The sequence below is a fragment of the Heptranchias perlo genome, chromosome 17 (assembly GCF_035084215.1).
Source record: "Heptranchias perlo isolate sHepPer1 chromosome 17, sHepPer1.hap1, whole genome shotgun sequence".
Taxonomy (NCBI): domain Eukaryota; kingdom Metazoa; phylum Chordata; class Chondrichthyes; order Hexanchiformes; family Hexanchidae; genus Heptranchias; species Heptranchias perlo.
In genome coordinates, this window is record NC_090341.1 from 26,998,909 (window position 1) to 27,014,805 (window position 15,897).

Genomic DNA, 15,897 nt, shown 5'->3' on the forward strand with positions numbered 1-15,897 from the left:
TTGCAACACACTCCACCCCAGATCCCCAACAGTGCAGGGGAGGACTCCTGCGTGGAGGGCCCGCATTGGGGTCCCCCATCTCTGCCGGACGGCAAGATGACATGTATAAGAGTCTGGAATAGAATGGAATGGATTCGCTTGGATTGACAGGGAAGAGACTCTGTACTGGGATGGATTGATGGGGGATGGGATACACAGACACAGTAGTGGGTTGAATTCACAGGCTGTGAGGTGGGGGGGGGGTGGTGGTGAAAGAGTGTACTGGGATGGATTCACCTGGGGGGGAGGGGAGGGGGGAGAAGGTGAGCCGGAAAATCTGAAAATGCTGGCAACACAACAAGTTCATCACCATCTGAAAGAAAATATTGGTTAACCAAAAAGGGAAGTCAGACAATGCCCGTTATAGGACTGACCAAAACAAAAAAGAATGGGAGAAGAACATAGAACGACAAAGATCGTTGGTCAAAAATATTATAAGGCGCCCAATGAATTTAATGGCCTGTGAACAGATTTTTTTAAAAGCTGGACAGGGCACACATCATGTTCAATGATATGTGCCTAATCTCAGTCTACTCTACCGCTCACTTGCAGCCATCTAATCAATTCATCCCAGACTTTTCCAATTGTTTAATGAGGGTCTGGCATGTCTCATAATGTTCTTTGATCTAACATTTCCCCATTGTACATTTTACAAACAATACACTGGAATCCGCCATCAGTTTGAAAGAATCACAAATGCAGGCTTTGGAGCCGAATGTAATGTGCAAGGGAGGATGAGAGTTAAGGCTCTCAATGTAATGTGTAGTGGCTAGGATCAAGGTTTACACTACCAATCCTCCACATGGTAAGGTACCAATCTTAGCTGTGTCACTTCTTTGGGGGACCCATCGAGACACAATGTTTTTTTTTCAAAAAAATATACTTTATTCATAAAATTTGCAGCAATACATACAATACAGTTGTCATATCACATTCCAAACGTACACAATACAGATTATACAATTTGCAGGTTACATCAAGTACAATTCAATGAACACATTGTACATAATTACAGTTCATGATACTCTAGGGTGTCTCATTGCATTACAGTCAGTACAGATTATTGATTACAGGTACATTACAGATTCATTGCAGGTACATTACATCAATTTGAATTTTACATCCTGCCCGAGGGGATTTGTTCCCTGATTTCAGCCCCTCGGTATGCAATGGCGGGAAGGCTCTAAACGGTTGCCTTTCCCCACGCAGCCTTTGCGGCGGCCGCATCCAGCCTCAGTGTTTTCCTTGAGCACGTAGTCCTGGACCTTGGAATGTGCCAGTCTGCAACACTCGGTCGAGGACAGCTCCTTGCACTGGAAGACGAGCAAGTTTTGGGCAGACCAAAGGGCGTCTTTCACCGGGTTGATGGTCTCCCAGTAGCAGTTGATGTCCGTCTCGGTGTGTGTCCCCAGGAACAGCCCGTAGAGCACAGAGTCCTGTGTCACGGAACTGCTCGGGACGAACCTGGACAGATACTACTGCATCTCTCTCCAGACCTTCTTTGCAAAGGCACATTCCAGAAGGAGATGGGTGACGGTCTCATCTCCACCGCAGCCTCCTCGGGGACAGCGCGCGGTGGCGCTGAGAGCCCTGGAGTACATGAAGGATCTGACGGGAAGGGCCCTTCTCACCACCAGCCAAGCTAGGTCTTGGTGCTTGTTTGAAAGCTCTGACGATGAGGCATTCTGCCAAATGACATTGACAGTCTGCTTGGGGAACCAACCAACAGGATCCACCATCTCCTTTTCCCGCAGGGTCTCGAGGACCTTACGTGATGATCGTTTTGTGGTCAAAGGTGCACAAACTTTTCCACGAAGGACAGGTGGGGCGGAACGGTCCAACTGGATGGAGCGTTCCATGGCAACATGGCCAGGCCCATCCTTCTCAACACCGGGGACAGGTAGAACCTCAGCACGTAGTGACACTTTGTGTTTGCGTACCGAGGGTCTACGCACAGCTTGATGCAGCTGCACACAAAGGTGGCCATCAGGCTGAGGGCCACGTTGGGCATGCCTTTCCCCCCTTTCTTTGGAGATTTGTACATCATGTCCCTGCGGACACGGTCCATTTTGATCTCCAGTTAAAGTGGAAGATGGCTCGGGTGACTGCCGCGGCGCAGGAGCGAGGTATGGGCCAGACCTGCGCCACATACAGCAACACAGAGAGCACCTCACACCTTTTTAAAAATTCGTTCATGGGATGTGGGCGTCGCTGGTGAGGCCGGCATTTATTGCCCATCCCTAATTGCCCTGGAGAAGGTGGTGGTGAGCCGCCTTCTTGAACCACTGCAGTCCGTGTGGTGAAGGTTCTCCCACAGTGCTGCTAGGAAGGGAGTTCCAGGATTTTGACCCAGCGACAATGAAGGAACGGTGATATATTTCCAAGTCGGGATGGTGTGTGACTTGGAGGGGAACGTGCAGGTGGTATTGTTCCCATGTGCCTGCTGCCCTTGTCCTTCTAGGTGGTAGAGGTCGCGGGATTGGGAGGTGCTGTCGAAGAAGCCTTGGCAAGTTGCTGCAGTGCATCCTGTGGATGGTACACACTGCAGCCACTGTGCGCCGGTGGTGAAGGGAGTGAATATTTAGGGTGGTGGATGGGGTTCCAATCAAGCGGGCTGCTTTGTCCTGGATGGTGTCGAGCTTCTTGAGTGTTATTGGAGCTGCACTCATCGAGGCAAGTGGAGAGTATTCCATCACACTCCTGACTTGTGCCTTGTAGATGGTGGAAAGGCTTTGGGGAGTCAGGAGGTGAGTCAGTTGCCGCAGAATACCCAGCCTCTGACCTGCTCTTGCAGCCACTGTATTTATATGGTTGGTCTAGTTAAGTTTCTGATCAATGATGACCCCCAGGATGTTGATGGTGGGGGATTCGGCGATGGTAATGCCGTTGAATGTCAAGGGGAGGTGGTTAGATTCTCTCTTGTTGGAGATGGTCATTGCCTGGCATTTGTCTGAGGCGAATGTTACTTGCCACTTATCAGCCCAAGCCTGGATGTTGTCCAGGTCTTGCTGCATGCAGGCTCGGACTGCTTCATTATTTGAGGGGTTGTGAATGGAACTGAACACTGTGCAATCATCAGCGAACAACCCCATTTCTGACCTTATGATGGAGGGAAGGTCGTTGATAAAGCAGCTGAAGATGGTTGGGCCTAGGACACTGCCCTGAGGAACTCCTGCAGCAATGTCCTGGGGCTGAGATGATTGGCCTCCAACAACCACTACCATCTTCCTTTGTGCTAGGTATGACTCCAGCCACTGGAGAGTTTTCCCCCTGATTCCCATTGACTTCAATTTTACTAGGGCTCCTTGGTGCCACACTCTGTCAAATGCTGCCTTGATGTCAAGGGCAGTCACTCTCACCTCATCTCTGGAATACAGCTCTTTTGTCCACGTTTGGACCAAGGCTGTAATGAGTTCTGGAGCCGAGTGGTCCTGGCGGAACCCAAACTGAGCATCGGTGAGCAGGTTATTGGTGAGTAAGTGCCACTTGATAGCACTGTCGACGACACCTTCCATCACTTTGCTGATGATAGGGAGTAGACTGATGGGGCGGTAATTGGCCGGATTGGATTTGTCCTGCGTTTTGTGGACAGGACATACCTGGGCAATTTTCCACATTGTCGGGTAGATGCCAGTGTTGTAGCTGTACTGGAACAGCTTGGCTAGAGGCGCGACTAGTTCTGGAGCACAAATCTTCAGCACTACACCCAGGATGTTGTCGGGGCCCATAGCCTTTGCTGTATCCAGTGCACTCAGCCGTTTCTTGATATCATGTGGAGTGAATCGATTTGGCTGAAGACTAGCTTCTGTGATGGTGGGGATATCGGGAGGAGGCCGAGAAGGATCATCCACTCGGCACTTCTGGCTGAAGATGGTTGCAAACGCTTCAGCCTTGTCTTTTGCACTCACGTGCTGGACTCTGCCATCATTGAGGATGGGGATGTTTACAGAGCCTCCTCCTCCCGTTAGTTGTTTAATTGTCCACCACCATTCACGACTAGATGTGGCAGGATTGCAGAGCTTTGATCTGATCCGTTGGTTGTGGAATCGCTAAGCTCTGTCTATGGCATGTTGCTTCCGCTGTTTAGCATGCATGTAGTCCTAAGTTGTAGCTTCACCAGGTTGGCACTTCATACTTAGGTATGCCTGGTGCTGCTCCTGGCATGCTCTTCTACACTCCTCATTGAACCAGGGTTGATCCTCTGGCTTGTTGGTAATGGTAGAGCGAGGAATATGCCGGGCCATGAGGTTACAGATTGTGCTGGAATACAATTCTGCTGCTGCTGATGGCCCACTGCACCTCATGGATGCCCAGTTTTGAGCTGCTAAATCTGTTCTGAATCTATCCCATTTAGCATGGTGGTAGTGCCACACAACACATTGGATGGCATCCTCGGTGCAAAGATGGGACTTCATTTCCACGAGGACTGTGCGGTGGTCACTCCTACCAATACTGTCATGGACAGATGCATTTGTGACAGGTAGATTGGTGAGGACGAGGTCAAGTAAGTTTTTCCCTCGTGTGGTTCGCTCACCACCTGCCGCAGGCCCATTCTAGCAGGTATGTCCTTCAGGACTCAGCCAGCTCGGTCAGTAGTGGTGCTACCGAGCCACTCTTGGTGATGGACATTGAAGTCCCCCACCCAGAGTACATTCTGTGCCCTTGCTACCCTCAGTGGTTCCTGCAAGTGGTGTTCAACATGGAGGAGGACTGATTCATCAGCTGAGGGAGGGTGGTAGGTGCTAATCAGCAGGAGGTTTCCTTGCCCATGTTTGACCTGATGCCATGAGATTTCATGAGGTCTAGAGTCAATGTTGAGGACTCCCAGGGCCACTCTCTCCTGATTGCATATCACCGTACTGCCACCTCTGGTCGGTCTGTCCTGCCCATGGGACAGGACATACCCAGGAATGGTGATGGAAGAGTCTGGGACGTTGGCTGAAAGGTATGATTCTGTGAGTATGGCTATGTCAGGCCTGATGACCAGGTTCTTGCCCACGATTGAGAGGGATCATCGATCCCACAGTCCCAGTTTCTGCTTGACCTTGGCAATACACTCCTCCCAATTTTTGTAGCACGCCCCGGCCCCCCCAAACCAGATTCCCAGCACCTTCAGGTAATCTGACCTGACAGTGAAGGGGACAAAGGATCAGTCGGTCCAATTCCCAAAGAACATGGCCTCGCTCTTGGTACGATTTACCCTGGCCCCCAAGGCCAGTTCGAACTGGTGTGGAAATGCATAAAGAGATACCTGACCATATTAACTCTCTCTGATACACTTAACTCATGAATGTCGAAATGCATGATGGATATTTGACCATATTAACTGACCAGCTAATTCAATTTAAAGCTCACATAATAGTTTCTCACGAAAACACATAGAAGCACAATTGTGTAATTACTTTTGAGCTTTCTTATGCTGCTAGCTGTCTGACTAACAGAAATGAATGACCATATAGCCTTGAGACAAGCTACAGACTTACTGATAATAAAGACAGTTTCTTTGGGAAAAAGCACTTTCCCAGGCCTGCGTCCAAAATATCGAGACGGCTATGGGAACTAGAGGGTGGGTTCCCTATTTTGATTGACTAACTACCTGAACCAATAAAGAATGTACTTGTAAGCCCATATTCTGTGACAGGTGGGCGTTGTTACTGAACTGCATAAACGTGAGCTGTTTCTTGAACTCAGTGAAGACGTACCCTCAACCATTGTTTGAGGTACTCTTCCACTTGTACAAGTTTCTTAATAAATTCTCGCTTGTCTTATTCTTGTTTGGGTGTTAATATTACTTATTCTATACAAAGCATTAAGTTTAAGTTTTCGACACTGGTCGCAGGTGCTCATCAATCTGCAGACCGACTGCTGATCCGAGCAAAAGACGACGACGTCGTCCATGTACAAGGAGGCCTTGACCTGAGTGCCTCCGCTGCCTGGGATCGTCACCCCTCTTCTGCCCGCATCCCTCATGATGGACTCGGCCAAGGGTTCGATGCAGCACACGAACAAGACGGAGGAGAGAGGACAGCCCTGCCTGAGGCCATATTTGATCGGAAAGCTTTCTGATTCCCACCCGTTGATTGAAACTACACTACTGATGTTTGTGTAGAGCAGTTGGATCCAATTGCAGATTCCCTCCCCAAACCCCATTTTGGAGAGCATGTCCATCATGTACGCGTAGGATATTCTGTCAAAGGCCTTCTCCTGGTCCAGGCTGATCAGGCAGGTGTTCACCCCCCTGTCCTGTACGTAGGCGATCGTATCCCTGAGTAGCGCCAGGCTATCAGAGATCTTCCTGCCGGGTACAGCGCAGGTCTGATCGGGGTGGATCACCACCTCCAGGGCTGACTTGACCCGATTGGCGATGACCTTGGACAGAATTTTGTAGTCCATGTTAAGTAGTGAGATGGGTCGCCAATTTTTGATTTCTTCCCTCTCCCCCTTCTGCCTGTCGATGAGGGTGATGATGCCTTTCCTCATGGAGTCTGACATGCTGCCTGCCAGAAGCATACCCCCGTACACTTCCAGCAGGTCTGGGCCTATCCAGACCCACAGAGTCGAGGACAACTCCACCGGTAAGCCGTCGCTTTCGGGAGTCTTACTCTTCTCGAAGGAACGGACGGCCTTTGTCAGTTCGTCCAGAGTTAGCGGGTGATCCAGACTCTCCCGCTTGCTGTCGTCTAGAACCTCCGTGTTAGACGACAAGGACTGGGAGGCCGCGCTGTCTGTGGGCTTCGCGTCGTACCGTCCGATGTAATTTACCCAGCGAGGGAGTCACAACCTGCTACCCTGGTGCATTTCCCAACATTTGGTTTTGGAGTGGCATTTATGTTGCCCCATTTGGATGGAGCTGGTGTCAGAAGAGGAAACAGAGTCTTTATCCCTCAGCAACCATCACAAACATTCATCTCATTGCTGTGTGTGGGACCTTGCTGTGCACAAATTGTGAGTCGCATTTCCTACAACAGTGACGACACTTCAAAAAAGTACTTCATTGGCTGTAAAGCACTTTGGGGTGTCCTGAGGGCGTGAAAGATGCTATATAAATGAAAATCTATCTTTCTTTAACAAAGATACAGGAATGGTTGTTATCCATAACAAGTCGTCACAGGCTCAAAAGAGGAAATGCACAAGCTTCTCTGAAACAAGTTTCAATTCTTATATTGAAGTTACAGTAACACAAGTTGTCTTCCAAAACCCTTGATATCTCTGAACAAAAATTGTCAGTTGTGTTTAAACAATGCAATATGCTCATAAAATGGAAGTTGCCTTAATAACACCTCAAGTTTTATTCAATTGGTATAGAATCTATGTTTGCAGAATTATTAAAGGTTTAATTAGGTAATATTTTGCATAGTTGACAGTGATTATAAATTATTTGTCCTATTTGTTTTTAAAAAAAAATTCCTGGAGGCATATACTACTTCAGTCACCAACAGTTGATGGTAATTATTTCACAGGCCTCCAATGCAAACTTTGCACCAGTTGACACAAAGTCGGCATGAGGATGAATCGATTGTAATTTTTCCTTCTGTTCTAGGAAGTGTTTGGCCTTCACTCAAACCCCCCTTCCCCCAGCAGCATGATTGAGATTGGGAAATCACCATATAGAAAATAAATTCTTGCATGTTTTATTATTCCATGTAAACACTTTTGGACCATTTCCAGAAAAATGTCCACTTGTGGAAATTCTAACAGTTCTTTTTAAATCTAAAGCACAAATTTGCATTTCAATCAATTTTACTTTCAGATGGCCAGGAAAATATGTGGAGCAGACACATTTCAAAATATAGAATTATTATTTTTACTGCTAAAATTGAAATTCACAGTCCTCACTTGGGAAATTGTGGATAGCTTTTCTTTGGTTCATGAGTTCAGTAACTAAGTTTTAATCAATGCTTAGCAGCATCTACTCTAACCTCTTGGAGAATATTTTACTTATAATTTAAATAGTTCATCCTGTCAATGACTTTTAAATCGTCTTATGGTTGGATTCTCCATCCAGAAAAGGAGTGATAGTCTAGGACATGGTTTTTTTTGAGGTCATCATCAACTAATAATCACTCACGAATAACCAAACTGAGGGCGCTGCTCTGTAGGATGAACTGTTCCTAAGTTTTTTCACTCTCCCTGCTTGAGACAGAGTACATCATAATAGCAGAGCATCCATCCAACGAGTGTTGCTGACTGGCACACTCCAAGGTCCAGGAGTATGTGCTACGGGACGCATTGCAGCGAGGTGCGACCTACGCAAAGGCCCTATGGGGAAAGGCCACCGTGTAAGGCCACCCACCCCACCTTATATTGTATTGCACACCATGAATCATAAGGAATAGATTGTGTATGAATTGTAATATTGAGATTGCATTGTGTATGATCTGTAATGTATTGGTTTGAATTGTCCTGGTTTGAAATTGTGATGTTTACATTGAACTGTGTGTATCTTTAAATTCTATAAATAAAGTATATTTTGAAATTTTAAAAATCCATCCAACAACATAGCTAAAAACTCAGAACATTTACCAATTCAGTACTGAGAAGTTTAAATGCAAGACAGGGATTCAAATGTAACTCCTCCAGTTGCAAACACGAAACATGAAGGTTCTGCACAAGTGTTACGGAGCTGCAAGAATAAACTTGCATGTTAGTTTGGGCCATTTGGTAACTTGCATGTTTCTAGGTCATAAAGTTGTGGATTCAAGACCCATACTGGACTGGAGTTCATAATTTGGGATCACACGGCATTGCAGTGTGCATTGTTAAACCATCCTTTGGATGATATGTTAAACTGAGGTCCTGTCTCTTTTCCTGTGGATGTTGAAGATCTTACAGCTCAACTCAAAGAACAGCAGTGTTCTCCAATGTTCTGGTCAACATTCTTCCATCAAACTAAATTAATTGGTCATTTAAACATCTGATTGCTGTTTGTAGGATATTGCTGGTGCAGAATGGTTGCAGTGTTTGTCTACATAACATCACTGTACTTGAAAAGTTGTTAAAATGTCTGAGAACTTGACAAACTGACGTTAAGACCTATATAAATGCAAGTATTAATTATTTATAAACTAAAAGACAAATTGCATTAATTAAAATAGTGTAAAGTTTATTAGAAATTTTGTATAGTTATTAACAATGTGCTTTGGTAAAAAGAAAGAAACTCGGTCATGTTTCTGTTGATTAAAATGTGCTTGTGAATATCTTGTTTTTAAAAGTTAAATCACAGTTTATTTATTTAAATACAAATTACTGTTAGTCTAGTAATATTTCATATGAGAATAGACATTTATATAAAAATGTAAGCAAATTAAAATATGCATCTAAGCAAAATCCCAGCACTGGTATTTGCAGAGCCTTTATATCAATACATAATTTGCAATACAAATGTTAGTAGTAAAACTCCCTCTATTGTTTTCCACTGGTAGTACAATGCAGACACCAACCTCAAAGGTAGCTTGCTGCCAGCACATTGTGAAACTCAATTGTTAAAATAATCACAGGCATTTCATACACAAACACACTCCGTTTAAACAGTGATTTGATAGTTTGTCCTATTTCTTTATCATCACATGCAACCACACTCATACTGATGAATCTTCTCAAAAGGCTACCCACTAAAATCCACTCGGTCTGCCCACTTTCCTTAGCTTTACAGGTCATTTTTCTTCCCCCGTTCTTTTTCAATACTGTCCTGGAGTGTTTTTTTTGTGTGTTCTTTCTAGTTAAGTGCCTTTCAGTGGAAAGTGCAAACATCATGTGCCATTTTTTAGCAAAATGCTCTGCAGGTCTTCTGGCAGTGATAAAATTATTGCTTCAATGTGCATCTGCAGTTTCTCCAATGTGTCTTGTTTTATCGGAAGGCAATGTTGCTTGGCCTGCACCTGAATAGACAGAATATGTTAAAAAAAATTCTCATGATCTTTTATAATCAAACATATATATATTAATCATACATGTTTCAACAATGAAGCACACATCATAATAACTGTCATAAAGCAGAACATAAAATATTCCATGGTAGTTATGAAAGTACTGATGTACAGTAAATAACATCGTTGTTTTAGGTCATCTCAAATGTTCTTCCCCAAGCCCTCAGCATTTCATACAGAATTTGAACTTTTCCTGCTTTCTCCTCCCAACATAGAGCTTTGTGTGCTGCAATCAATTTGGAAGACATAGTGGCCCAGAAATTGGGTTACCCAGTGCCTGTTTTTCGTGTGAAAAAACAGACAATGATGTGTCCCTGACGACTGCCTGAAATCAGCACTGGCCTCTTTAGCTATGCAAAGAAGGGTTCTGTGCCTGTTTCAGGACCCTTCTACCATCTTGTGCAAAAACCCTTGAGCTTATGCTGCATACGTGTTTTTTTTGTTTTTACAGCATCCTCACCAGCGGTCCTCCTGGATTTACCGCACGCCCCTGAATAGCAACCTGGCCGGCCAATTTTGTTCCTCTCCATGACCGGCAAACTGCCTTTTTGGGGCGCTACTAGTGCCCGCAGCACGCCTATCGCCTCCTGGTGACGCAAGAGGAATAATATCGCGTGGTCCACACAGTTTAGACATGGTGGTCGTTGCTGTCGCTCAGTTCGTGCCCGAAAACAGGCATGAACAAATTTCTAGGCCAGTTTGTCTTTTATTTTGTTTGTCAACGAATGGTGGCAGCAATTTTATAGGTAATTACTGGCAAGGTTCTTTCTTTATCTAATACGACTATCATCCTCTTCTTCAAGATGCTTTACTTTGTCTTTTATTGTGTAAATAGTCAGATCTGTTTCTTATATTGACAAGGAACACGATCAATTAAATTCTCCTATATGGAGTTGTATTTTAACTTTGGAATAATCAGAAATGTGTGAGTTGTCATGTAGAGGGGGTGAGTGAAAAGAATTAAAAAATGGCAGTTTGTACAGATACCTTTGATTCGATAAAGGTCTGATCAGCCTGTATACTGAGTTCGGCACTGTAAAGCATTTGAGTCCCCAACTTATCTGGGCTGCTGTGCCCCAGGACCCCCACCCTCTGCAATCGCAACACCCGCCTCCCCCAACTTACTTTGCTGGTGGCAGCTCCGGCCCGATTTTCAGGCTTCAATCTGACTAGCTGCGTTGGGACACCTGTTTGGTACCCTGCGGCTCGCCTGCCAAATTTAAATGAGGCGAGAGCCTCAAAACGACAGGGACCTCTTTACCGCTGGAATGGGAGGCCGACCAGCACCCTTCGCCGGTCGGCCACTCAAGTCAAAATCTACACCCCCGTGTGCAACAGGAGATTGACTACTAATTGGAAAACCTTCTTTGTACAACAATTCCTACCCGTGACAAGCAGATTATTAATGGGAAAAAGGTTACGGTTCTAAATTCATTTTTTCCTCAGAATTTACTTGGCCGCAACAGCTTGTAGTTGCACTTTCTATACCATTCTTAAGCAGGACTCCTCTCAACAAAAATGATCCATCTTCTGCTCTAAACACCCTATGCTCCTTCATCAGTGTCTCTTGGATGGAACTTTATCAAAGCGAAATTCAACAATATCACTGTGCTTCAAGTAAACTTAAAGTTGGCTTTGTGCAGCTTAAATTCTCAACAATTATTATTCCTTGTGCTTACCAGCTTCTCTTTCAGCTTTAGTACCAAATCCACCACCTCAACTTCTGTGTGCTTCTGAATCCATATCAGTAAATCCTGAAAAAAAGGGATCATATTCAAATTAACCTAAAGTATTTTAACACAATGATTGTTTTCCACAAATTGTCTGAATATGCTGTAATAATCATAGATATTGGCTTTGTCCTTGCATAAAATTTCATGGCCACTAGAGTTCAAGTTTATATATTACACAGCAGAACTGATACGTTAACGTTACAAGGCACAGAACACAGGCTATATTTTATCCCCTTTGGTTGTACTCACTGCATCACATAAGGCCTCGAGGTGCAATGCCTCCAACTTTTGTGTCATTTCCTTCCACCTTGATCTGAACCAGCCATCAAAATTTGGTGATTTCAGGAACTGCCTTAATGAAATGAAGACAAAAGGAACATAAAAACGCAAGATGAATATTGTTGCAGACATGGGCATACAGTGGATTTATTCTAGAGTTTTATTTTGTCAGCCACAAACTTGACAGAAATATGAAATCAAGGTGGCACTGGTAGTGTGCTGTCTTAACACATGCGCCAAAGTGGTATGCTGCAGTTTTGCACCCAATATGCTCTGTGGAGCAACTTCCCAATCATGTAAGGCGGTCAGATGTGAAATACTAAATGACCTCCCTACAGTGAGGAAGGGAAAATCTATCTATCTGCGTCAATTTGGGATATTTCTGCGGTTTAAAGCAACACTGCAAGAGATACTGTCTTCCTTGGGGGAGGGGGAGAATAGAAGAATTTGAGTGGAAGAAAGTAAATGTTTAAAAAAGTTAAAACTGTAGAATTTAGTTTTCCTCAGCGATACATTCAAGATGAATAATTTTAAGGATCAATAAAGTCCATTTTTATTGTTTATTTAAAAAAAACTTTTTTCCCCCAGTTTCTATTCTTAGCATTAAAAATGGAGAAAAAAAAAATTATGGAATAAGTTAGACCACCAAACAGGCAGGTAAAATTTGGAGAACTTTGCTAAAAATTGCTATTTGTTTTTGAAAGTTAAATTGGATTCAAACTATGAACAATTATGGACTTTAATCCTTTAAAGCTTTCACATCCTTGACTCTTCCACATAGTGTTCTGGATTATTACTTCAGCTCTTTTGAGGACATGGGATCAGAAAATCCAGCAGAAGCAGCAAAAGAGATTTAAGGTCAAAGAATTGATGCATAGGAAGGATATAAGGATGCAATTCAATCTCCGCGTACAAAGAATGAAAAAATCTACATTGAGAATAGACATACAACAATCCAACTTATAAATATATATTACCAAAGTAGTACAAATATGAAGTGGAAGACGATGGTCTTAATACAGAGGCCTGTTTGGAGAACACTCTTCAAAGCACTTGCTTTGTGTAATTATAGTCATACGACATCAATTTCACGAAGCAGGCAAATTACTATATGTCCCTGTCTTCTTTTCAAAAGGCCACTATGTCACAGAGGCAATGAGCGATAATAGGCCATTTCTGGCTTTCCAACAGAACAGCAGGACCTGCCTGCCTAGGATTCTTGGGAGTTGTTAGTAATTAACTGAGTGCATTCAAAGGCAGGGATGCTTTCCTCTTGGAAATTAAGGGCTTAGAGTTATGGTCATCTCTTCCAATTAGATCCTGAACAAACTTCAGAATGAGGAAACGGAGTTCATTGAGAAATATTCCCTCCCATGAGATGGGCAGTCCGTCAAAGCCAAATACTGGACTATCGTAGCTACTGCAGGAAAATTAGTGCTACAGCTCAACTGAACCATGTTGCTAAGCAGATCACGCACAACACATACAACAAGCAAAGCATGCTTTTATGTCACAAAGGTGATTCATGTGTCCTGATTCTTTACAAAAAAAATTGGAGAATGAGGATTTACAAAAAAAATTTAATTCAGGAGACAATTGGTTGATTCATCAACTTGAATAGATATCTGGGAATTTATCCAGGGTGTGCAGCGGTCTTGGATTCGTAAAAATGACTTTAGAAAGTTTTTTGCACTTTGCAATAATAAACGGAAGCGTTAAGCCATGCTTTGGAGTGATTACATTCACATTTTTAAAGAGGTAACACTACTTATTTAACGCTATTTACTAATATTAGAACAATCAAGTGAGAAAGTGCAGTCATGCATACAAATTAGGTTTAATTGTCCAATTGGAATACCAGCTTGGATAACAAATACTGAGGCACCAAATTTGGTAATAAAAAAAAAGCAGTAAGAGGGAAATAGTGCTACAGATAAAATTCAGGGAAGGAAATGCGATCGGAGGGAAAAAAAGTAGGGCAGGGAAGAAAAAAGTGCTTTTCAAAATCTTGGCCAAAGCATTTTGTCTAAATACCAGCTTAGTGAATGCTCTTTTGACATAGCTTCTTCACATGATTTTAAGTACACCTCAACTTTTTCATCAACACAGTTATTGTCTTAAAATGTTCTTTTCACCAATTTTCATCTCATGTTTTAACCCAGTGCCATTCAATAATTCCATTTGGGAGGACAGGCAGATGTCACATGTTACAATTCTCACACTGAACCAGATATTTCTCTTGTGCCCAGAGCCACTCCTGTAAGCAAGTGCTCAGTCCCTACAAACCAAAATATGATTCTAATGGACAATATCTGGTAATGTAGTGTTGCACTGTCATTTTCTCAATGGAAGTGACATGAGCTCTCATGTCCTCCTACTATAGCCCTGCACCCTCCTCAGTGCTGCTAAGTCCCAGGACCTGGCTCCTTTCCCCAGTACTGCTAAATGCCATGTAGCTACCTCCAACTTGGTATATCTTGCCTATCATTTTGTTGTGTATTCTGGGTTTTAAAAAATGTGAGATTAAATTGATTATATACGTAAAAAAAAAATACATCATAAAACAGAAAAAAAAGTCACCCAAATTGATCTGGTCAAAATTCAAAATGTCATGTAATAAGTGTGCAATTTCACTTATTCAGTAGCTTTAAATCAGTGGCTCTGATAATAATACATAGTGCATTACTTAATGAATGATTTTGTTCGGAGGCTGGTCATCTGTAAAAGACTATGGTGCAGTTTGAGCCTGAATCCTGTACTGAAGGCCCTATTCCTGGGCGTTCTAAACCATATATTTTTAGTGGATGAGCAGTCTGTTGTGCATGGATTCTTTTGGACCCCTTTTTAGTGTTTTCTCCGAGGGCTTGATTTCTTCTCCCCTATGCATGATAGTACATGCGTACTACCAGTCACATGATCGGAGAATTGGAGATCGAATGCTACTTCAATTTGTGGGTATTTTCCATTTAATTTGCATGGGTTCGTCGAACTTTCTAAACAATATTTTATTCAGCTTCAATTTTTATACATCTGCCTGATGTGCTTCAAATTGGGAACAAAGTAGAGCAGGACTTCAATCGGTATTTATCCTGACTCTATGATACTGAACTTGGGAACCTCCTGGTTTGTTCTTCTCAGCAACACATTATGTGATCCACTAGTCAAATAAGTCATTGGAATGCTCCCTAATTTTACTCTTTATTGAGATTGGTAAAATTTGCATGTCAACTATCAAATACTGTTTCGGCCCTAGCTAAATTCTGGTAAGAATAAATGACATTGGAAAGAAAATTTCTGAATGTGTGCAACAGATCATCCTAATCCAGCAGAAACAACATCAGTCAGTACCTACCTGTAGAGACCTATCCAATCTCCCTTTAACCGAGAGGTGAGTTGAGGTCCTGCTTTTTCCAGAGTTTTCATGAACTCTTCTTCACTGAAAGGCTTTAGTTGAGGAGGACTCTGAGGACACAGAACCAGCATCAAAAGAATTAATTCAAAAATACTTTAAAAGCCTTTTAAATTAGTGTAACAATAAATATAAAACTTAAGTGTGAATTTCTGAAAATGTTGACAGTCTACTCACTTACCTTCCATGGTGAAATACTCTTTTGTAAAGGCATTAAACTGGCCACATATCGTTCCTGAAATAAAATTTGAACAGTCTATGATGACACAGTAAGTTAGAATTTTTTTCAGTTTAGCAGTTCCTAGATATTTCCCCACATTACTTTCTTCCCCCTGCCCAAGCATTCTTGAGCTGGCTTCTCTGAAGTGTGAAGCAGTGGCTCTGCGCAACTTGAACTCCAATTCCTCCTCCTTTGGTGTCTGAAATATATCAGCATCTCTGGTACAGCTAAAATCGGAGACGAATCATATGGAGAATGGTAGGTGTGAACCTCAGGTCAACCGTCGTGTCA

The 15,897-nt window shown here is 43.2% G+C and overlaps 2 protein-coding genes across 2 annotated transcripts in view; both read right to left on the reverse strand.

Annotated features, from left to right (window-relative positions):
* rps23 (ribosomal protein S23) overlaps positions 1–15,897 on the reverse strand; it is a 162,040-nt gene that overhangs the window by 50,445 nt on the left and 95,698 nt on the right. The window lies entirely within an intron of this gene.
* The window catches only part of dennd6aa (DENN/MADD domain containing 6Aa), a 60,811-nt gene continuing 54,052 nt past the window's right edge, over positions 9,139–15,897 (reverse strand). Inside the window, exons 16-20 of the mRNA XM_067998767.1 lie at positions 15,568–15,621; positions 15,330–15,439; positions 11,948–12,050; positions 11,645–11,719; positions 9,139–9,917 (exon numbers count right to left, since the gene is read on the reverse strand). Coding sequence (XP_067854868.1) covers positions 9,789–9,917; positions 11,645–11,719; positions 11,948–12,050; positions 15,330–15,439; positions 15,568–15,621 — 471 coding nt within the window. The 3' untranslated portion in view covers positions 9,139–9,788. The remainder of the gene's footprint in view (positions 9,918–11,644; positions 11,720–11,947; positions 12,051–15,329; positions 15,440–15,567; positions 15,622–15,897) is intronic.